Source organism: Oncorhynchus gorbuscha, linkage group LG20 (genome assembly GCF_021184085.1).
Source record: "Oncorhynchus gorbuscha isolate QuinsamMale2020 ecotype Even-year linkage group LG20, OgorEven_v1.0, whole genome shotgun sequence".
Lineage (NCBI taxonomy): Eukaryota > Metazoa > Chordata > Actinopteri > Salmoniformes > Salmonidae > Oncorhynchus > Oncorhynchus gorbuscha.
In genome coordinates this window covers 19,805,271-19,828,045 of record NC_060192.1, presented here as the reverse complement: position 1 = coordinate 19,828,045, position 22,775 = coordinate 19,805,271, and the positions used below count along the sequence as shown (strand labels likewise).

At 43.2% G+C, this 22,775-nt stretch overlaps 1 protein-coding gene across 2 annotated transcripts in view; it reads left to right on the top strand.

The window, feature by feature from the left end:
- The first annotated feature begins 608 nt into the window (after window positions 1–608).
- arrdc1b (arrestin domain containing 1b) overlaps window positions 609–22,775 on the top strand; it is a 59,504-nt gene continuing 37,337 nt past the window's right edge. The window contains exons 1-2 of one of the 2 annotated variants that reach the window (XM_046316627.1): window positions 868–985; window positions 16,050–16,251. Coding sequence is in view for 1 of the 2 variants with exons in the window: in XM_046316626.1 (XP_046172582.1) it covers window positions 868–985 (118 nt within the window). In the remaining variant the exon portion in view is untranslated. Of the gene's footprint in view, window positions 986–16,049; window positions 16,252–22,775 lie in introns of both variants that reach the window. The other variant, XM_046316626.1, reaches the window with a different exon arrangement.

The following is a 22,775-nucleotide window of genomic DNA, read 5'->3' as shown; positions in this document are numbered from 1 at the left end:
TGATCAGCCATCCTTTCTGAGTGAGACAAATTGCTGATGTCAGCAGCATGTAGCTAATCTCGATCTGGAGATGGGGAGTGCCCTGCTGTCTACCATTTTCTAGTGAGGTGGGGATGGAGGTGGAGATGGGTGAAGACAGGGGTAACCCACCATACAGTGTTTGATGCATCCGTCCTGTAATTCAGTGAATGTGTGGTCCAACTCAATCAATGGCTCAATGTCTGCAAAATAGCATGTTTAAGAAATATAGAACATTTCAGAGACCAATGTTGAGTAGTGCAATGTGTACTGTGGTTATTACAGTGTTATTATATTATCTCCACTGGGAGATGTACTGTGAATATGCCAAGATGACATAAACGCAACTGCTTGAATAACATACATTTACATTATGTGGCTAGTTATGAAAGAGTAGGCTACCAACCTTGAATATTTTTTTAGAAATATATATTTGTTATTATTAACAACAAGTATAACAAAATACACTTGAATATAATACATATTTGTTTATTGACGTCACTGCTCTTGAAAACTCGGTGGAGTGCATGCTGCAGGTGAGATTAGAGAGCCAGAGACGGAAGGGGAAGCGAGACATCCCACTCCCTCGTTTTTCTGGTTATATTACAGTCCATGAACTAGCAGACTAGACCCAGCTGCTATCGCATTGATGCCTAATCGGGAGAGCCACCCCCTTAAGCAGACCGAAACTAACCATGTTTTTCAATTGTAAACGGCCTTAGTAGTACATCTTTATTTATCCACCATCTTCGAGAGGGCTCGGTTCAAATTTCCACAGGCGGCGGTAGACCTGTCCCTCGCGCACCATAATCCGTTTTTTTGTTGTGAGACGCGGAGGGTAGCGAAGTCATGGGCAAGCTTCAGGAATTCGATATTACTTTTACCAACAACAAAGTGGTCTACAGCCCTGGCGAATCCATAAGTGGAACTGTGAAAATTACAAGTGGTAGCTCACTGCAATATAAGGGTAAGATTTAATTATTTGTTGAAACATTTACCACTGGCTCAACGAAGCGCATTAGGATTCGAATTTGGGTGGACGAATTGCGGGATGGGTGGAACTTTTCCGCTCTTTACATGGTTTAAATGAAAGATGCTGTCCTTAATTTCCAAAAATAACATGTATGAGTTTTCTATTGTCTATTTTATTTGCCTTTTGTCATGTAACATTGTATTAGTAGTATCCTACATTTATGTTTGGATAGCTATTGTGCATTGGTGCTGGTTAGTGGGCATGCCTGTTCTTGACTGACAGCTGCTGATTTCAGATGTTTACAGCAGTTTGGTAACAGTTAATTTCAGACAGTAGCAACATCCGGTAACATTATCGCATCCTGTTCAGTTCTAGTTCAGTATTACCTGTAATTTAGTTATCATAGTTGTGTATATGTTGCCAGTTATTCCAATATGATGTGGAGAAAAAACACAAGAACAGAAAGTCAACAGGTGTGGCAGTGTAGTGTTTTTTTTTCTTCAAGGTGTGAATATCTGATTTTAATCTGGTCAATTCCCACCGGACAGACGACAATTCAACGTCTATTCCACGTTGGTTCAACATTTAAATGAAATTTAAATGACGTGGAAACAACGTTTGATTCACCCAATGTGTGCTCAGTGGATTGTTACTTAAAAAGACAGATCATTTTAGGTTTTGTATAGATTATGTTTTTGAGATGGTAGAAGGTCGAAAATAGGTTAGGTAAGGTGGAGGGCAGCTTGTGAGGTTTCCATGAAGGTACACCAAAGCACTCATTGTTTAAATTGTGTGTAGAAGTGATCTTAGATGAGATTCCTGGCAGATAATAGGGGAATGCAATCAGCCCATAGCCATAGACAACTTCACAATAAGTATATTTCACTTCACATGATATATGACCATTACACAACATCAATAACAGCTCCTTGCTTGCAATAATACAGTATATGGAATTTTCAGACTTGTGAGATGGCAGTCTCTACTCACAGACAAGCCTAGTGCGATGGCAATAATCTATTAGGCAATACGATTTTGGCCCTTTAAATTGGCAAGTGTGGTTACTTGAAATGCAAACCCTTCCCAGAATCCCCATGAATGTAGTTTGACTAATGCCAAGTATTTTGCAAGCATCCTTTGTCTGACTTCCACTTCAATCTGTTTGCTTCCTTTATTAAAGACCTGCATATGGATCTGATCTAAATTTGAAATCACATGATGTGTGTTATTCAAGTATTGCTATTAAGTTTGAATATCATATATATATTTTTTCTGTCTCAATCATGTCGTGTGACATGGTGAATTTAAGCCAACATTTCTCAGTCTCCTTGACATTCTGAGCCTGATCCACCTTGAAATGTATGTATTAGTAGATTAAGACCATCCCATGTTTGCAGACCTGTGACACATCGCATTAAGACGGGTCGTGGCGCGTACTAATAATAATAATAATAATAATATATGCCATTTAGCAGACGCTTTTATCCAAAGTGACTTACAGTCATGTGTGCATGATACGTTACACTGGGAGGTCATATTGGCACCGGGCCGGCGGATCACACATCCCTATGGTGACTGATGAGACTAGTAGGTGTGAGCTCCGAGGACGGAGACACTTGGGGGGTAGTGTTAGTGGGTAGGTGTTGTCATCAGCCTAACACCAACACCCTCATAGAATCCGGCAGTTGTCAGTAGATAGTCTGTAACTTGCCTACCACATTCTCTCTTTAAGTAATACACTCACAGCATTCACATTAGACTTCTAGTGTGAAACCTGTGACCAGACCATGTTATCATCCCCCAATGTGATATATGGCACGTCCTTGTTGAATGAAGGCTCCTTAGGTTAAGAGATTCTGGACCCATTTCATTCTTTCTCAGGCATGACATCACCCTTTACTGTAAATGCCCGTCTGTGTGATCAATGACATCATCCTTTTAGATGCAATGGCTCCCCTATTTGATTGATGACATCATTATCCATTAAATGCCTTGACTCTAAATCTAATTAACGACAGAATATTTTAAATGCCCTGGCTATAACAGGATAAATTGTCTTGATTTCTTTCCAGTAGTAATGCCAGCCATGTTTTTTTTTAGACTGTGATTGGTGAAACATTAATACCAGACAAATAGGGTCCAGGAGTACTCTGTATTCCTATCACAGGCTGTACCCTCTCCCAATACTCTCACTATCCATCTCAAAACACCAGACATATAAACCTGTTTTTTGGAGATCGAAAGAAAATCTATGTAGATTAGTGAGAACAGAAATCATGTTTTCTGTGTCCACCCCTAATGTTCAGATTCAAATTCAGAATGCCATTGTTCAGATGTCTCCCATCTTCTCTTGATATGGTTGCTGCTGCCTCATTCCAAGCCGATGGTGATATATACCATACTTTCCTGTGTGACAAATGTCAGCACTCTTGTCTTATCTCTCCCACAGAGGTTTGTTCCTCAAGCTTCACTGCCGATTGCCGGAGGGCCACTGCCACCCCGCAGAGAGAAAGGAGGGGAAATTGGTTGAAATTGATCTCTGTCTCCTAGCCACACCATTGTCCGTGAGCTACCTAGTGCCTACACAATCAGCCTAGTCTCTCCTCTCGTTTAGTCAGTCTGCATGAAGTCTGTAAGGCCCCAGGAGACAATGGGTACTCAAGAGCTTTTTAAAATCATTCTGCTGATGTGTAGCCATGTCTATTTGGCTCTAGAGCCAGCCCTAGCAAGCCCTGAATCATGTTGAGGAACTGCATCAGACACTGCATTAACACCAGGTTATTGTATTTCATTCTGTCATCGTCACTATATGCAACAGGACTGCTGTGAGGATATTTTAGTAAAGGAGATCAATCGGGTGTGTCGTTTCTGTGGATAAATATGTTTTTTTTTCTGGCACTACAGTACATACTATTATGTGTATGCTATCCATTACATGGATGTCTTCATTATGTGAGCTTTATGGACTGGCTCAATACCTGTCTTGCATCTGCATTGTGGTCTGAGTGAGGTGTATACAGTTACCCAGTGTTGTACAGCAACAAATAGAATAGCAAGAACAGTGGTGTGGTGCAGCCTATGGTGTGTCTTTATGTAGAGACGGACCTTGAATGATGAGGGAGATTCACTGGCCCACTGTATTATTGATGAAGAGTAGACCATTAGTCTATTTCCATTGATTATCTAGCAGAGGAAGACAAACACAAGGGGTGGCAGCATTGGGCCAGTAACCGAAAGGTTGCTGGATCAAATCCCCGAGCTGGCAAGGTAAAAAAACTGTCATTCTGCCCCTGAGCAAGGCAGTTAACCCACTGTTCCCCAGGCGCCGTGTATGTTGATTATGGCAGCCCCTCACATAAAGGCTAGCTCAGGTAGGCATAGGTAGACCAAGGCGTTCTGTTTTTCTTTGGTTACTTAGCATTCATTCAGTGGCAGGGGAACCCACAGAGTCAATAATAAGACTGTGACTGTCCCTTTATAGATCTGACGTGGTGGCTGTGAGAATCATGGTGTCTATTACATGTATGTTCACTGTACTGCTCTGTGTTGACTGGCTGTCTGTCTTTCCTGGAGCTTCCCCTGGGTGAGCAGCATGGTGGGCCCCAGTCTGAATATGTGACCCGATTCAGGAAACTAGGCGTAGGTCGCAAGTCACGACTTCACAGGAGAGCAGTTTCAATGTAAAAACAATTTTTATCGAATTCTTTTTTTTTTTTTGGCAGAAATGCCTTCTTGAACATGTTAACTTTCATGTGCCTTAATAACAAACTTGTATGCCATCTGTAAATATGAATAAAATTGTTCAATTATGATCCTTGTTGGTTAAGCCACATAAAAAGATGGCAACCTTCCACCTAGTCATGATTGGCTGAGATAATGAGTGGGCTGGACACGCCGAGAGATGAGTTCGGATTGGTCTGCCATATAGAAGGCTTTTGTCTATTTTAGCTGGTCAGTCTGTGTTGGAATTCTGTCGAACGCTGATTTAAAAAAAAATGTAGCTGCATAATGTTTGCTCTCCACTTTCTGGAGGATCGAGTCTTGAAATCAGTGGAATTAGAGTACGATAGCTAAGGAGATGGCGAAAACACTTGTTTCCGGATTACGTCTTAAAACTATAACCATTTGTGGCATAGATTCATGACAGGGAGACGCGTCCACCATGTATGTAAGATAGTCTAGCTAGCTACATTTTCAGATATTACACGTTTAACATTTTTACAAAGTGGTTTCATTTCAACCTAAAGTGTATTGTTAGCTACTGTTAGCTGGCTGGCTCCCTAGCTAACGTTAGGTGGCTGGCTCGTTAGCTAACGTGACGTGATGTGATGTGTGTGATCTTACATGTTGTTTGCCTAGCTACGTTCCTTGTTTACCTAGGTAGCTAGCTACAACACCCATTGAATATGGCCGGTGTCAGTAAAAGTCAGCAAAAAAGCATAATGAAATTGTTGCCACCAGAGCAGGTTAGGCTGTTTTCATGTTATCCATAGGTAAACAAATTATCGGCCAGAGCATCAACGAGATGTGTGGGGCTAAAGCTTAAGAGGGTGTGAACGATACTGAATGGGTGTAGACAAAGAAGAGCTCTCTCACCGAAAAATGGCATTTTCTCAAAAGTGAGTTGACAAGTTTATCAACTTTCAAAGCAGAATTACTTTCCCATTGTTCTTCAAATGCAGTGTACGATATACCATTTTGTAGCTCTGAGTCTCTACTTGTATCCAATGTAAAAAACAGAAATTAAAATATTGCTACATAAGACTGAATCCAGGTGGTGAGTCACATATAGACATCTGATACAGTAAGGTAACCCCACTGTATTGATACTGCTGGTTTCATCAGGCTTTGGGAAGCTTGTGGTCAGGATGTATATAATTGACTCACACATTTGATGTCCATCTGACTGTCACTGGAAGTGTCCAATTATGAGGCTGGTAGGAAATGAAACTAACATTTCAGGTGAAAACGCCACATCAGTCTGATGAAGTCCCATCAAAGGGCTCTTACGAGAGTTATACGTAAGAGGAGGCTGGTTTTTCCCAACCTGACATTTCAGGTGAAAACGCTATCTAATAACCTCTTGCAACTAGGCCAAAAAAGAGAAACCAGAACCGAAACAGGTTTTCAGACCCAGTATGGATGGTTGATACTAGCATCTGGTCTGTTGTTCTTTTGAAGTGGCCTGTAATGCATGTTTGGTTTAACTTTACAAGCCAAACCAGACTGTAAAGAGCAAGGTGGGGAAATTAGACCTGGACCTATTCATCCTGTTTGTTTGTGGCTGGCTGATAATGGATGATGCCTGCGCTTGCAGAAAACCGACAAACATTTACTGTAACCCAACACTCATGAACTGTAACGGGAACAACTGCCCTCATGTCAACAACACTAAAGACACTCTTTACTTTCTCCTGTCATGTGCTGTTTCCATGACTGACTAGCATGTTTCAGTTTGCCTTGCTAGGCCTACAAAATACAAGGCTTTCAAACGCATGTCATTTGGATGGTGCGACTGTGCAAGGTTTTGTTATCACTATCAGTTTGAAATTTTATGGTTCATTCCCTGGTGACCTGGGAAACCACCAACCAGCATGAACCTTGATGACTCTTCCGTCTCCCCCAGTTCAGCACACACTCCCTGCCTTCCTGGCTGCAAATTGTAGTGAGTCACAAAGAAAGCCTTCCCCACAGGGCCAGAGTCTCAGTTTCTCCCTGGTCTGTCTAGATTGAGGGGTTTGACTAAATCATGATATCATCATAGCCCTGAAGTAGTGTGGAGGGAAGGTTGTTGGTGATTAACCTAGATGTATCAGACTCAGGTGGCAAAAGGCCCAATCATCAGACTTTGACTGGACTACTAACCAAGAGTAAAAAAAATATTTATACAATATTGTTTCATGGCATCCCTAACAGCCACCAACCACTACCCCCCATCCCCCCTTGGCTTAGATATGATTGAACCTTTTCTGGCCTGCGTACCCCAACTCCCTCATAAACCCCTAATCTATCAGAATCCCTTGGTGGAATCCCACCCCTTCCTCACCTCACACATCTCCCCCACTCTTCTTTTCTAAGTTAACAGGGCTTAGTTCCCTTATTGTATTGTAATATTGTAATATATGCATGGCTAGTGTACTTAGCTCCACTGGAGACATTGGTTTTAGTAGACTTCCTTTCCGCTTGTCTCTTCTGCAATGATCTGTAAAAGTGTACGCAACGAGTTCATTCTCATCTTTTGACTGGCTTTAACTTGTTCAGTCGTTACAGATCCATGAAGCCAGAGGAAAGGATGTAATAAAGCAAACACCAACATAAAGTGTCTTAATAGGGCATTGGTAGAGTTGGGACAATATGGACAAAAATACATATTGCAATAAATTGCCTAAATTAATGTGATAACTATACATAGAAAGATAATTAATGTGCAATAAAAAAACATGATCCTTTAAACTACTAGTACTAGTTTGATTGTTGTAGCCATCAATTGTCCCATTAACACTCACCCATTTTAGCAAACATATTTAATTTCAAACTTCACATTCCTCTAGTAAATATCGTTGTAATGAACAATATGTGACCGACGGCCTTGATTTGGTCTTATGTGTTTATTTTTTAATTTTTAAAAATTCTACCCCCTTTTTTTCTCCCCAATATCCAATTGTTAGTAGCTACCATCTTGTCTCATCGCTACAACTCCCGATTTCGTGGTATCCAATTGTTAGTAGCTACCATCTTGTCTCATCGCTACAACTCCCGTACGGGCTCGAGAGAGACGAAGGTTGAAAGTCATGCGTCCTCCAATACACAACCCAACCAAGCCGCACTGCTTCTTAACACAGCGCACATCCAACCCAGAAGCCAGCCGCACCAGTGTGTTGGAGGAAACACGGTGCACCTGGTAACCTTGGTTGGCGCGCACTGCGGCCGGCCTGCCACAGGAGTCGCTGGTGCGTGATGAGACAAGGATATCCCTACCGGCCAAGCCCTCCCTAACCCGGACGACGCTATGTCAATTGTGCATCGTCCAACGGACCTCCCTGTCGCGGCCGTTTTATGTTTGATGAAAGGAGAGACACAGAGCTACAAAATAGTATATTATACACTGCATTTGAGGAACAATTGGAAAGTAAATCTGCTTTGAAAGTTGACAAACTTGTAACCTCACTTTTGAGAAAATGGCCTTTGAATATTTTGGTACCTACTGAAGAGCTCTTCTTTGTCTACACCTATTCAGCATCATTCACAACCTCTTAAGCTTTAGCTCCACCAATCTCTTTAATTGTTGATCCGAGCATTCTGTCCTAACAACAGCAGTCAAGCACCCAAGCGAACTGGCTAACAGTTGTTGCATTGACATTCTATTAAAATGGACACTTGCATAGTGGAGTCTTTTGTTAAGACATGTACCTAGCTAGCTAAACAATGAACCATGATCCCAACTCATGACATTACTACCCTGCATGAATCTGCAGGTAGCTAACCAAACAGGGTCAATGTTAGCTAGCTAATATTAGGCTATAACTAGCAAAGCAAATGGCTCTAAGATACAAATAATAGGATCATACATGTAACGTTAGCTAGCGAGCCAGCCGGCTAAAGCTAGCTAGCTAACAGTACACTTTAACTTGAAATTAAAAGATTTGATGTCAAAATTAGAAACGTGTAATATCTGAAAATGTAGCTAGCTAGACTATCTTACATTATGGTTGGACGCTTCTCCCTGTCACAGATGCCATGATTGCCCTTAGTTTGAAAATGTAATCCGGAGACAGGTGTTTTCTCCATCTCCTTAGCTATCAAACTCTAACTCCTCTGATTTCAAAACTTGGTCCTCCAGAAGTGGAGAGCAACACTTATGCAGTTCTACTAAGCAATATATATTTTTTAAAGCTGCGTTAGACAGGATCACCTACACATACTAACCAGCTCAAATAGACAGAAGCCTGCTACATGGCAGACCAACCTGAACTAATTTCTCGGCATTTCCAGCCCACTCATTATCTCAGCCAATCATGGCTAGCAGGAATGTTGCTGGCTTTTTATGTGGCTAAACCAACCAGGCTCGTAATTTAACAATTTTATTTGTATTTACAGATGGTAGAGATGGAAACTCGAGTCCGAGACTCAGTCTCGAGTTGCACTTAAGTCGCAAAATGACTTGCGACTTGACTTAGACTCGTGATCAGTTGCTTTGAGACTTGACTTGGATTCTAGATGAGAGACTTGTGAACAATGCAAGGCACTACAGAGGGTAGTGCGAACGGCCCAGTACATCACTGGGGCCAAGCTTCCTGCCATCCAGGACCTCTATACCAGGCCGTGGAAGGAGGCCCTAAAAATTGTCAGACTCCAGCCACCCTAGTCATCACCTTCCGGAGACACCTGAAACCCCACCTCTTTAAGGAATACCTAGGATAGGATAAAGTAATCCTTCTCACCCCCCTTAAAATATTTAGATGCACTATTGTAAAGTGGTTGTTCCACTGGATGTCATAAGGTGAATGCACGCTCTGGATAAGTCATGACTTAAATGTAAATGTAAATGATGGCAAGCGGTACCGGAGAGCCAAGTCTAGTCTAGGTCCAACTTCTACCCCCAAGCCATAAGACTCCTGAACATCTCGTCAAATGGCTACCCGGACTATTTGCATTGTCCCCTCCCCCCCTTTACACCACTGCTACTCTCTGTTGTCATCTATGCACAGTCACTTTAATAACTCTACCTACATGTACATACTACCTCAACTAACCGGTGTCCCCGCACATTGACTCTGTATTGGTACCCCCCTGTATATAGTCTCGCTATTGTTATTTTACTGCTGCTCTTTAATTACTTGTTACTTTTATCTCTTATTCTTGTCCATATTTTAAACTGCATTGTTGGTTTTGGCCTCGTAAGTAAGCATTTCACTGTAAGGTGTACACCTGTTGTATTCGGCGCATGTGACTAATACAAGTTAATTTCATTTGAACAGGCGGCATTGTAACACAAAGTAGTTTAATCCAGGGGGCTGAAAAGCATTCTAGAATGTTAAAAAAAGCAGACAAGAACGTATCGATTTCAAGTGTTGGCTGTGCCTGCCACCAGTGCTCCAGTGGAGAGAGTGTTAAGTCATGGAGGCCTCATCATGCGCCCTCATCGTGCCAGGCTCAGTGCAAAAACGCTGACAAACTTGATCTTTCTGAAATGTAAACTGTCTGCAACAGAAATGTTCTCCGTCTTAGGGCACAGGATGTAATTTGCTACTTGTATTTCTGTTAAATGTCATGGTCAGTAAGTATATTTGAGGAATAATCAAATCAAATCAAATTTATTTGTCACATACACATGGTTAGCAGATGTTAATGCGAGTGTAGCGAAATGCTTGTGCTTCTAGTTCCAACAATGCAGTAATAACCAACGAGTAATCTAACCTAACAATTCCACAACTACTAGCTTATACACACAAGTGTAAAGGGATAAAGAATATGTACATAAAGATATATGAATGAGTGATGGTACAGAACGGCATAGGCACGATGCAGTAGAGGGTATCGAGTACAGTATGAGTACATTATGAGATGAGTAAAGTGGCATAGTTTAGTGGCTAGTGATACATGTATTACATAAAGATGCAGTAGATGATAAGAATACAGTATATACATATACATATGAGATGAATAATGTAGGGTATGTAAACATTATATTAAGTAGCATTGTTTAAAGTGGCTAGTGATATATTTTACATCAATTTTCATCAATTCCCATTATTAAAGTGGCTGGAGTTGAGTCAGTGTGTTGGCAGCAGCCACTCAATGTTAGTGGTGGCTGTTTAACAGTCTGATGGCCTTGAGATAGAAGCTGTTTTTCAGTCTCTCGGTCCCAGCTTTGATGCACCTGTACTGACCTCGCCTTCTGGATGATAGCGGGGTGAACAGGCAGTGGCTCGGGGGGTTGTTGTCCTTGATGATCTTTATGGCCTTCCTGTGACATCGGGTGGTGTTGGTGTCCTGGAGGGCAGGTAGTTTGCCCCCGGTGATGCGTTGTGCAGACCTCACTACCCTCTGGAGAGCCTTACGGTTGTGGGCGGAGCAGTTGCCGTACCAGGCGGTGATACAGCCCGACAGGATGCTCTCGATTGTGCATCTGTAGAAGTTTGTGAGTGTTTTTGGTGACAAGCCGAATTTCTTCAGCCCCCTGAGGTTGAAGAGACGCTGCTGCGCCTTCTTCACGATGCTGTCTGTGTGGGTGGACCAATTCAGTTTGTCTGTGATGTGTACGCCGAGGAACGTAAAACTTACTACCCTCTCCACTACTGTCCCATCAATGTGGATAGGGGGGTGCTCCCTCTGCTGTTTCCTGAAGTCCACAATCATCTCCTTAGTTTTGTTGACGTTGAGTGTGAGGTTATTTTCCTGACACCACACTCCGAGGGCCCTCACGTCCTCCCTGTAGGCCGTCTCGTCGTTGTTGGTAATCAAGCCTACCACTGTAGTGTCATCCGCAAACTTGATGATTGAGTTGGAGGCGTGCGTGGCCACGCAGTCGTGGGTGAACAGGGAGAACAGGAGAGGGCTCAGAACGCACCCTTGTGGGGCCCCAGTGTTGAGGATCAGTGGGGTGGAGATGTTGTTACCTACCCTCACCACCTGGGGGCGGCCCGTCAGGAAGTCCAGTACCCAGTTGCACAGGGCGGGGTCGAGACCCAGGGTCTCGAGCTTGATGACGAGTTTGGAGGTTACTATGGTGTTAAATGCTGAGCTGTAGTCGATGAACAGCATTCTCACATAGGTATTCCTCTTGTCCAGATGGGTTAGGGCAGTGTGCAGTGTGGTTGCGATTGCGTCGTCTGTGGACCTATTGGGCGGTAAGCAAATTGTGAGTAGGTCTAGGGTGTCAGGTAGGGTGGAGGTGATATGGTCCTTGACTAGTCTCTCAAAGCACTTCATGATGACGGAAGTGAGTGCTACGGGGTGGTAGTCGTTTAGCTCAGTTACCTTAGCTTTCTTGGGAACAGGAACAATGGTGGCCCTCTTGAAGCATGTGGGAACAGCAGACTGGGATAAGGATTGATTGAATATGTCCGTAAACACACCAGCCAGCTAGTCTGTGCATGCTCTGAGGGCCCGGCTGGGGATGCCGTCTGGGCCTGCAGCCTTGCGAGGGTTAACACGTTTAAATGTTTTACTCACGTTGGCTGCAGTGAAGGAGAGTCCACATGTTTTGGTTGCTGGCTGTGTCAGTGGCACTGTATTGTCCTCAAAGCGAGCAAAAAAAGTTATTTAGTCTGCCTGGGAGCAAGACATCCTGGTCCGTGACGGGGCTGGTTTTCTTTTTGTAATCTGTGATTGACTGTAGACTCTGCAACATAACTCTTGTGTCTGAGCTGTTGAATTGCGACTCTTCTTTGTCTCTATACTGATGCTTAGCTTGTTTGATTGCCTTGCGGAGGGAATAGTTACACTGTTTGTATTCGGTCATGTTTTCGTACACCTTGACCTGATTAAAAGCAGTGGTTCGCGCTTTCAGTTTCACGCGAATAATGCCATCAATCCACGGTTTCTGGTTTGGGAATGTTTTAATCGTTGCTATGGGAACGACATCTTCAATGCACGTTCTAATGAACTCGCACACCGAATCGGCGTATTTGTCAATGTTGTTTGCCGCAATGCGGAACATTTCTCAGTCCACGTGATGGAAGCAGTCTTGGAGCGTGGAGTCAGATTGGTCGGACCAGCGTTGAACAGACCTCAGCACGGGAGCTTCTTGTTTTAGCTTCTGTCTGTAGTTAGGGAGCAACAAAATGGAGTCGTGGTCAGCTTTTCCGAAAGGAGGGCGGGGGAGGGCCTTATATGTGTCGCGGAAGTTGGAATAGCAATGATCCAAGGTTTTACCAGCCCCTAAAGGTCATTACTTTTGATATATAGGACACTTTACTAGTGCAGTTATTGAACACAGTTTGGTTTACATTCATACTTGTCATTTATCTTCTGCTCACCTACAGCTTTTCTGTTTGTGTGACAGAATGAAGTGAAATATAGACAATGTCTTCCACAAAATACCCATGCACTTTAAAATGTTTGCTTTTTTTCATATCCCTTACAATGACTTTTATTAATGTAAATTGTTTTGATTTAAATAGCGCCTGATGTGCTTTCTTTCATACAATTTGGACTAATGAACAAGAGTCTCTTCAAATCGTTTACAAGGTTTATAGACCTAACCCACAGCAGGCAGAAAGCCATTTCCAAAAGGGACTTGAGACTTGACTTGGACTCTACCTCAAAGACTTGTGAACATCTCTGACAGACGGAATAGAAGTTTGTTATTAAGGCACATGAAAGTTCACATGTCTCAGAAGGCATGTCTGCCAAAAAGCTCATTTTGATAAGACAAAATATTACGTTCAAATGGCTCTTGTGTGAAGTAGTGACCCGTGACATACACCTATTTTCTTGAAACAGGTCACATAGCAATTACAATGTAAAAGGCAATTTCCACACATTCATGCATTTGTCTTAATCAGACTTAATGATTATTAATGATATTTCAACACAATGCATACATAGAACAATACGTTTCTCTTATTCAACGTTCTGACTCCAAAGCGTGGATTGCAGGCCACGTAACATATTTCTATGCACACTGAGGCACGTGTGATTCTATTTCGCACAACCAGAATGTCAGAGACATAGGACACAGACGTAAGAATCTCTGAACTATGGTGCGTCTTTGCCACAGTAATAATTCATTTGAATCAAATTCCAAATGCAAGCTTCATTAGTAAATTATCAATTTCAAGAAATTGTTACTTCCTAAAATACCAGTAGGCCTATGCTAGTAATTATTGACCCATTGCTGATGGGCTTGCAATGTAAAAAGTTTATATTCTTGATCCCCCCCAATAATGTTGATACTGCATATTTATTTATTACGGCAATCTTCTCTTCCTATAATTTGACTTTTGCGCTGAACCCAATCCTATAGCTGTACAGCAAATCAGCAATCTGTTTGCTAGCTTGCCATCAGACCTGTATTGATTGACAGTTTGCTGGTCCAGTCAGAGTGCCAATCTGTTGCAGGTTGTTTTGTAAGAGCGATGGTGCTGCTACTGTCTCTGGCTGTGTGTAGAGTAAACCCCGTAGACTCTGTGCCACAAAATGAGTTACAAAACATTACCAAACCTGGCCAGATAAGATCAAGTCATCAGTCTCAAGTCAAAGTCGAGTCCCAAGTCTTAAAGCTCCAAGTCAAGTCTCATGTTAAATTATTTTCTGTCGAGTCTCAAGTCATCAAGTTTGTGACTCGAGTCAGCCTCGAGTCCGTGTCATGTGACTCGAGTCCATAACTCTGCTCTATACCATCACGATACTCGTTACCAAAATGATACCACGGCAAAAAAGAAGGCGTATTAGCCAAAGTCAGAGAATGGCACTTGATTCAGACAGATCTTTTGAGTTCATTATTACATTTCAAATGTAATTTTTTAAATGAATTAATCAATTATACAATCATACAATCAATTTGACATATATATTTTTTTACCAATCTAACTACATAACATAAGGGTAATCATTTATTTGAATTGTAAATCTAGAGTCTACTAATGAACTTGGCTAAATCAAGATGTAGCCTAGGCTTATTCACAATACAGGTGAATGCATATTCAATAGGAGTGCATGCATTGAGTTATTGAGCTTGTTTTGGTTGATTTCATGAGGCTACAGAGGAAAAACTGTCTGTTCCCTTCCATTTGGGACTTATTTTTTGTACTGATCAACAGCTTTTCCATAGAAGAATCTACCCTTTATTTTACGGAAGTGTACACTGTTTCTATACATTATTCTCATGCACAGAAGATGATATTGAGAGATGTGAGGCAGGGGAGATGAAGAAAATGAATAATGTTTTTGGTGACAATCAACTTTGAAATCAGCAATATTTTGCATTATCACTGTTTTGTACTATGGTAGTGAATTGATGTTGTAAGCTAGCAAGGAAAGTTGACCTACAAAGCTTGACGCTACCGGTATCTTCTTGCATTGTAAAGTGTTCTAGCCTGTAATGCTAATGGGCATTGTTGTGCGAAAAGTAATTAACAGTTAAAAAAAAATGTACATGCCTTGTAGCATTATTCAAGTGTGTTAACATCTATGCAACATAAGGGACGATACAGCCCAGACTCCCAAGGGAGTGCAGTCTCCTCAGGACAGGTTACAGCTAGCAATGAGTAAGTGGAGCAGGCATGGAGCAGGCACGGTGATAGACAGACTTGATCCTCTCTCAAATCAGCACACAACGCTAGACACATTTGACAGAAGTAACGAAAGTAGCAAAAATTCTTCTACTGAACCGTTTCTCACAATGTTTCGGTATATACTGTGCAACACTAGTATGGTCGATTTGGCAAATTATCGGTTTATCGTCCCAGCTCTAGGCGTTGGGCCAGCACGAGCAGCCAGAACAGCTTCAATGCGCTTAGGCATATATTCTACAAGTGCCTGGATCTCTATTCGAGGGTTGTGACACCATTCTTCCACAAGATGGTGATGGAAAATGCTGTCTTAGGTGTCGCTCAAGAATCTCCCATAAGAGTTCCATTGGGTTGAGATCTTGTGACTGAGACACACATATACACACACACACACTCTTTTAACCCTCCATGCTCTTTTGAGATCCCTCTTTCAAAGTCACTGAGATTTCTTCTTCTATCCATGGTAGCCAAAATAATGGGCAAGTGTTTCCTTTCTTTTGGCAGTTACCTGTAACTAGTCTAGAGATCAAACCCTTCCTGGGTGGAGATGGATGAGTCACCTACCACTTGTACATTGTGTAAGAGACAGAGACATTGGTTTCCTGCTTAGAGATACAGATTACATTTTGATTGTCATTATCTACACACCAAGTGGATTTTCCAGTTAGCGTGTGCTGTTCTCTGTTGTTAACTTGACATAATGTGACTGGTGTTGTATTGTTTAAGGCTGTATGAGCTCACAAAACTATCTGGTTTCCTGTAACCCTCATGATAACAAGGATCCAAACACTGATCAAGCCTTGGAATGATTGTTTTGAAAGGCCAGGGTTCACCCATCCTTGGAGACAGAGGCCCTTGTGGGGAGCTGGAAGATTGTCTGGAATGTCACACATTCCACAGTTAACAGAACCACTCTCTACTGCTGGACACAGAATGGGTGGTTTGATGGATCTGAGCTGACTACACAACCCACAAGACCACACTGTACACTGAGTGTATAATAGCCACTATCACTTGAGACAGGTAAGCAAGTCAGCAGCTGTCGTGTGTGTGTGTGTGTGTGTGTGAAGGTAATGTGTTGGTTACCATGACACCAACTCTGCAATGGCCACTGGAGAGAGGAGGTTTCTACCTTCCCCCTTCACCTCTCCACCTGTGATAGCCCTCCCCTCTCCTCCCCCTCTCCTCTCAAAACAAAGGCTCCTCTTGCCTCAGGAGTCTCTTTATCTCCATCTAGTTTACATCATGTCACACAACAGTTTATGCTACTTGTAATTTTTTGTATGGTAATGGAATCATGCTCAAAATGCATTTATCAGGTCACACATTTCTTTATTTGACCTAGTTTGCTGTATGTCAGATCAAGTGGCAAAATTCCCAACCTGGCCCAATTCCATCATGGCTACCTAATTATCTCCCTCATTCCTAATCGGCATATATCACTCCTCACCTCACCACCTGATAGCTGATGTGTGGTGAGTGTTCTGGCACAAAAATGGTCACTGTGCATCACCCATTTGGGGTGAGGTGAGTTTCTCCCTACTATGTAAAGTGCTTTGACTATCCATGTTGGTAGAAAAGCACTATATAAATCCAACCTAGTATTATTCTTCTTCTTATTATTATTAGGCTGAGTATTTAAGGATTCAACGCAACATGACCCAAACTGACATGATTATTTCCTATTGGTGCATCTGGGTAAATACAAGAGTAACAACATTCACCTGTTTTTTAACTTCTCAGGATTCTAAGAAAGGATATGAAGTAGTAGTTGAAGTAGTAGTTGAAGTAGTTGAACTATTTTGATGAGTATTTGAACAGGCCTTTACATAGACACATTGATGTGCATAGACTTCACAGATTTTCTCAAATTACAATCTATTTCTTCCACAATAATTCAGCAGATCCTCCAACTCAACAATGTGTAACATAATTAGGATTTGATTTAATCTGATTTTTACAAGATACTACGAGGCAACAAACCAGTTTGTACAATAGGCTATACATAGTTTTATATAGGCCATATGATATAATCCTAATTCCAAAGGCTCAAAGATGAACATTATAGACAAAAGCATAATAGCAATCAGTCACAATCAACATTTAGAAAAACTGCCTTTTTGATGGATGATTTAACATATACTCATCATGCTGCTGTGCCTTATCTGTATGTACACAATCAAAGAAGATCCCATATTGCAAATAAATCCCTCTGAAAGGCAAGGCAGGGTTTAGGCCTACCTCTGGCTCTTATTTTAACTCTGCAGGATGGTTGGTGGAAATGTACAAGGCCTGTGCAAAGTCTTAAAAGGAGAGCGAGGATGCCAAGAGTAGCCGACTCTACAGTTTTGTTACATGGTTTGTAATGGCTCGGCTGTGGGCCAGACTGGCTCAGACAGAGGATGCTTGGTAGGGAAATGTGTGGAGGCGAACTGCATACTCTTCCAATAATATACAGTGCATTCGGAAAGTATTCAGACCCCTTGACTTTTTCCACATTTTGTTACGTTACATCCTTATTCTAAAATTAAATCAATTCCCCCCTCATCAATCTACACACAACACCCCATAATGACAAACCAAAAACTGAAATATTTGTGTTTTTTTTATACGGAAATATAAAATGTACATAAGTATTCAGACCGTTTACTCAGTACTTTGTTGAAGTACCTTTGGCAGCGATTACAGCCATGAGTCTTCTTGAGTATGATGCTACAAACTTGGCATACCTGTATTTGGGGAGTTTCTCCCATTCTTCTTTGCAGATACTCTCAAGCTCTGTCAGGTTGGATGGGGAGCGTCGCTGCACAGATATTTTTATGTCTCTCCAGAGATGTTAGATCGGGTTCAAGTCCGGGCTCTGGCTGGGCCTCTGAAGGACATTGAAAGACTTGTCCCGAAGCCACTCCTGTGTTGTCTTGGCTGTGTGCTTAGGGTTGTTGTCCTGTTGGAAGGTGAACCTTTGCCCTAGTCTGAGGTCCTGAGCGCTCTGGAGCAGGTTTTCATGAAGGATCTCTCTGCACTTTGCCCCGTTCATCTTTCCTTCGATCCTGACAAGTCTCCCAGTCCCTTCCGCTGAAAAGCATTCCCACAGCATGATGCTGCCACCACCATGCTTCACCGTAGGAATGGTGCCAGCTTTCCTCCAGACGTGACGCTTGGCATTCAGGCCAAAGAGTTCAATCGGACTCCCGAGTGGCTCAGGGGTCTAAGGCACTGCATCACAGTGCTAGCTGTGACCCTAGAGATCCTGGTTTGAGTCCAGGCTCTGTCGCAGCCAGCCGCAACCGGGAGACCCATGGGGGGAGCACAATCGGCCCAGCGTCGTTCGAGTTAAGGGAGGGTTTGGCCGGCAGGGATATTCTTGTCTCATCACGCACTAGCGACTCCTGTGGTGGGCTGGGCGCATTGCACACTGACACGGTCACCAGCTGTACGGTGTTTCCTCTGACACATTGGTGTCGGGTTAAGCAGGCATTGTTTCAAGAAGCAGAGCAGCTTGGCTGGATTGTGTTTCGCCTCTCCCAAGCCCATACTGGAGTTGTAGCAATGGGACAGGATTAAGGAGAAAAAAAAACAGAGAATCTTGTTTCTCATGATCTGAGATAGAGGTCGACCAATTATGATTTTTCAACGCCGATACCGATTATTGGAGGACCAAAAAAATCCAATACCGATTAATCGGCCAAGTTTTTAATTTATTTTTAATTGTAATAATGACAATTACAACAATACTGAATGAACACTTATTTTAACTTAATATAATACATCAATAAAATCAATTTAGCCTCAAATAAACAATGAAAGATGTTCAATTTGGTTTAAATGCAAAAACAAAGTGTTGGAGAAGAAAGTAAAAGTGCAATATGTGCCATGTAAAAAAGCTAACATTTAAGTTCCTTGCTCAGAACATGAGAACATATGAAAGCTGGTGGTTCCTTTTAACATGAGTCTTCAATATTCCCAGGTAAGAAGTTTTAGGTTGTAGTTATTATAGGAATTATAGGACTATTTCTCTCTATACCATTTGTATTTCATATACCTTTGACTATTGGATGTTCTTATAGGCACTTTAGTATTTTCAGTGTAACAGTATAGCTTCCGTCCGTCTTCTCGCCCATACCTGGGCTCGAACCAGGAACACATCGACAACAGCCACCCTCGAAACATCGTTACCCATTGCTCCACAAAAGCCGCGGCCCTTGCAGAGCAAGGGGAAGAACTACTCCAAGTCTCAGAGCGAGTGACGTGACCGATTGAAACGCTATTACCACGCACCCCGCTAACTAGCTAGCCATTTGACATTGGTTACACCAGCCTAATCTCAGGAGTTGATAGGCTTGAAGTAATAAACAGCTCAATGCTTGAAGCATTGCGAAGAGCTGCTGGCAAAATGCACAAAAGTGCTGTTTGAATTAAATCATACAAGCCTGCTGCTGCCTACCATCGCTCAGTCAGACTGCTCTATCAAATATCAAATCATAGACTTAATTATAACATAATAACACACATAAATACGAGCCTTTGGTCATTAATATGGTCGAATCCGGAAACTATCATTTCGAAAACAAAACGTTTATTTTTTCAGAGTAATACCAAATGGTTACCCGGACTATTTGCATTGTGTGACCCCCCCAACCCCTCTTTTACACTGCTGCTACTCTCTGTTTATCTTTTATGCATCACTTTAACTATACATTCATGTACATACTACCTCAATTGGCCCAACCAACCAGTGCTCCCGCACATTGGCTCACCGGCCTATCTGCATGGTGCCCCATCTGCATGGTCACTTTCCCATACCCACATGTACATACTACCTCAATAAGCCTGACTAACCGGTGTCTGTATAATATAATAATAATAATATATGCCATTTAGCAGACGCTTTTATCCAAAGCGACTTACAGTCATGTGTGCATACATTCTACGTATGGGTGGTCCCGGGGATCGAACCCACTACCCTGGCATTACAAGCGCCATGCTCTAGCCTTGCTACTCTTATTTTCAAATGTCTTTTTACTGTTGTTTTATTTCTTTACTTACCTACACACATAGACACACATACTTTTTCCCCCCCGCAGTATTGGTTAGAGCCTGTAAGTAAGCATTTCACTGTAAGGTTCGGCGCACGTGACAAATAAACTTTGATTTGATTTGAACCGTTCCGTATTTTATTTGACGGGGTGGCATCTCTTAGTCTAAATATTGCTGTTACATTGTACAACCTTCAATGTTATGTCATAATTATGTACAATTACTGTCTTTGTTAGGAATAAATGGACTTAACACAGTTCACAACGAGCCAATTATATATTCATGTTAGCAGGCAATATTAACTAAATATGCAGGTTTAAAAATATATACTTGTGTATTGATTTTAAAGAAAGGCATTGATATTTATGGTTAGGTTTGGTGCAACGACAGTGCTAAATCATCACCCGTTTGGCGAAGTAGACTGTGATTCGATGCGAAATTAACAGGCACCGCATCGATTATATGCAACGCAGGACCCGCTAGATAAACTAGTAATATCATCAACCATGTGTAGTTAACTAGTGATTATGTGAAGATTGATTGTTTTTTACAAGTTTAATGCTAGCTAGCAACTTACCTTGGCTTCTTGCTGCCCTCGTGTAACAGGTAGTCAGCCTGCCACGCAGGCTCCTCGTGGAGTGCAATGTAAGGCAGGTGGTTAGAGTGTTGGACTAGTAACCGGAAGGTTCCAAAAACGAATCTGTAACGCTCGTCGTTGGGAGATGGAGAGAAGGACCAAGGTGCAGCGTCGTAAGTGTTCATATTCTCTTTTAATGAAAACAAATAGTCAAACAAAAACAACAAAACACGAGAACGAAACAAAAACAGTCCTGAACAGTGAAATACAAACACAGAAAATAAACACCCACGAAACACAAGTGAGAAAAGGCTACCTAAGTATGATTCTCAATCCGAGACAACTAACGACACCTGCCTCTGATTGAGAACCATACCAGGCCAAACGCAAACACAACATTAAAAACGGAACAGAGACCACCCACCCAACTCATGCCCTGACCATACTAAAACAAAGACATAACAAAAGAACTAAGGTCAGAACGTGACAGTACCCCCCCCTCCCACTCCGGCCGCAAAACCTGAACCTATAGGGGAGGGTCTGGGTGGGTGTCTGTCCGCTGACCTCGGACTGGGGACCCTCGCCATGGGTCCCAACTGGACGGGAGATTCCGGCAGCACCGGACAGGCGGGAGACTCCGGCAGCTCCGGAGTGAAGGGCAATTCCGGCAGCGCCGGCGTGACGGGCAACTCTGACAGCTCCTGGCTGACGGACGGCTCTGGCAGCTCCTGGCTGACGGACGGCTCTGGCAGCTCCTGGCTGACGGACGGCTCTGGCAACTCCTGGCTGACGGACGGCTCTGGCAACTCCTGGCTGACGGACGGCTCTGGCAGCTCCTGGCTGACGGACGGCTCTGGCAGCTCCTGGCTGACGGACGGCTCTGGCAACTCCTGGCTGATGGACGGCTCAGCAGCTCAGGACTGACGGGCGGCTCTGGCAGCTCAGGACAGACGGGCGGATCTGGCAGCTCAGGACTGACGGGCGGCTCTGGCAGCTCAGGACAGACGGGCGGCTCTGGCAACTCAGGACAGACGGGAGACTCTGTCAGCTCAGGACAGACGGGAGACTCTGTCAGCTCAGGACAGACGGGAGACTCTGGCAGCTCAGGACAGACGGGAGACTCTGGCAGCGCTGGGCATGAGGAAGACTCTGGCAACACTGGACAGGCGGGAGCACCTGTAGGGAGGAGATGGAGAGACAGCCTGGTGCGGGGGGCTGCCACCGGAGGGCTGGTGCGTGGAGGCGGCACCGGATAGGCTAGACCGTGGAGGCGCACTGCAGGTCTCGAGCACCGAGCCTGACCAACCATACCTGGCTGAATGCTCCCCGTAGCCAGGCCAGTGCGCACTGGGCTGTGCTGGCGAACTGGGGACACCATGCGTAGGGCTGGTGCCATGTACCCCGGCCCGAGGAGACGCACTGGAGACCAGATGCGCTGAGAGGCTTCATGGCACCTGGCTTAATGCCCACTCTAGCCCGGCCGATACGAGGCGCTGCTATGTACCGCACCGGGCTATGCCTGCGCACCGGAGACACCGTGCGCCTGACGGCATAACATGGTGCCTGCCCGGTCCCTCTCTCTCGACAGTAAGCACGGGGAGTTGGCTCAGGTCTCCTACCTGACTTAGCCACACTCTATGATTTTTTTTTTTACAGTGCCTAGTAAGACAACTGAGATGGTTAGCCTATGATTTAAAAGTAAGCTGTTTCATCTAACATATCCAGGAAATGAATGATGGATATTTTGATGTGCAACATTTCAAACATGTCAAAATAGGATCCAGAATTATCAGATGTATTTTTGGCTCTTCAGAGGATTTGCCAACAACTTTGTGCATATTGGTCCCTATAGGCTATATTATTCACCACCTGAGATAGAGGGAACTCAAAACACTTATCTAGATTGCTAACTCTAAATATATTGTTGCTATAT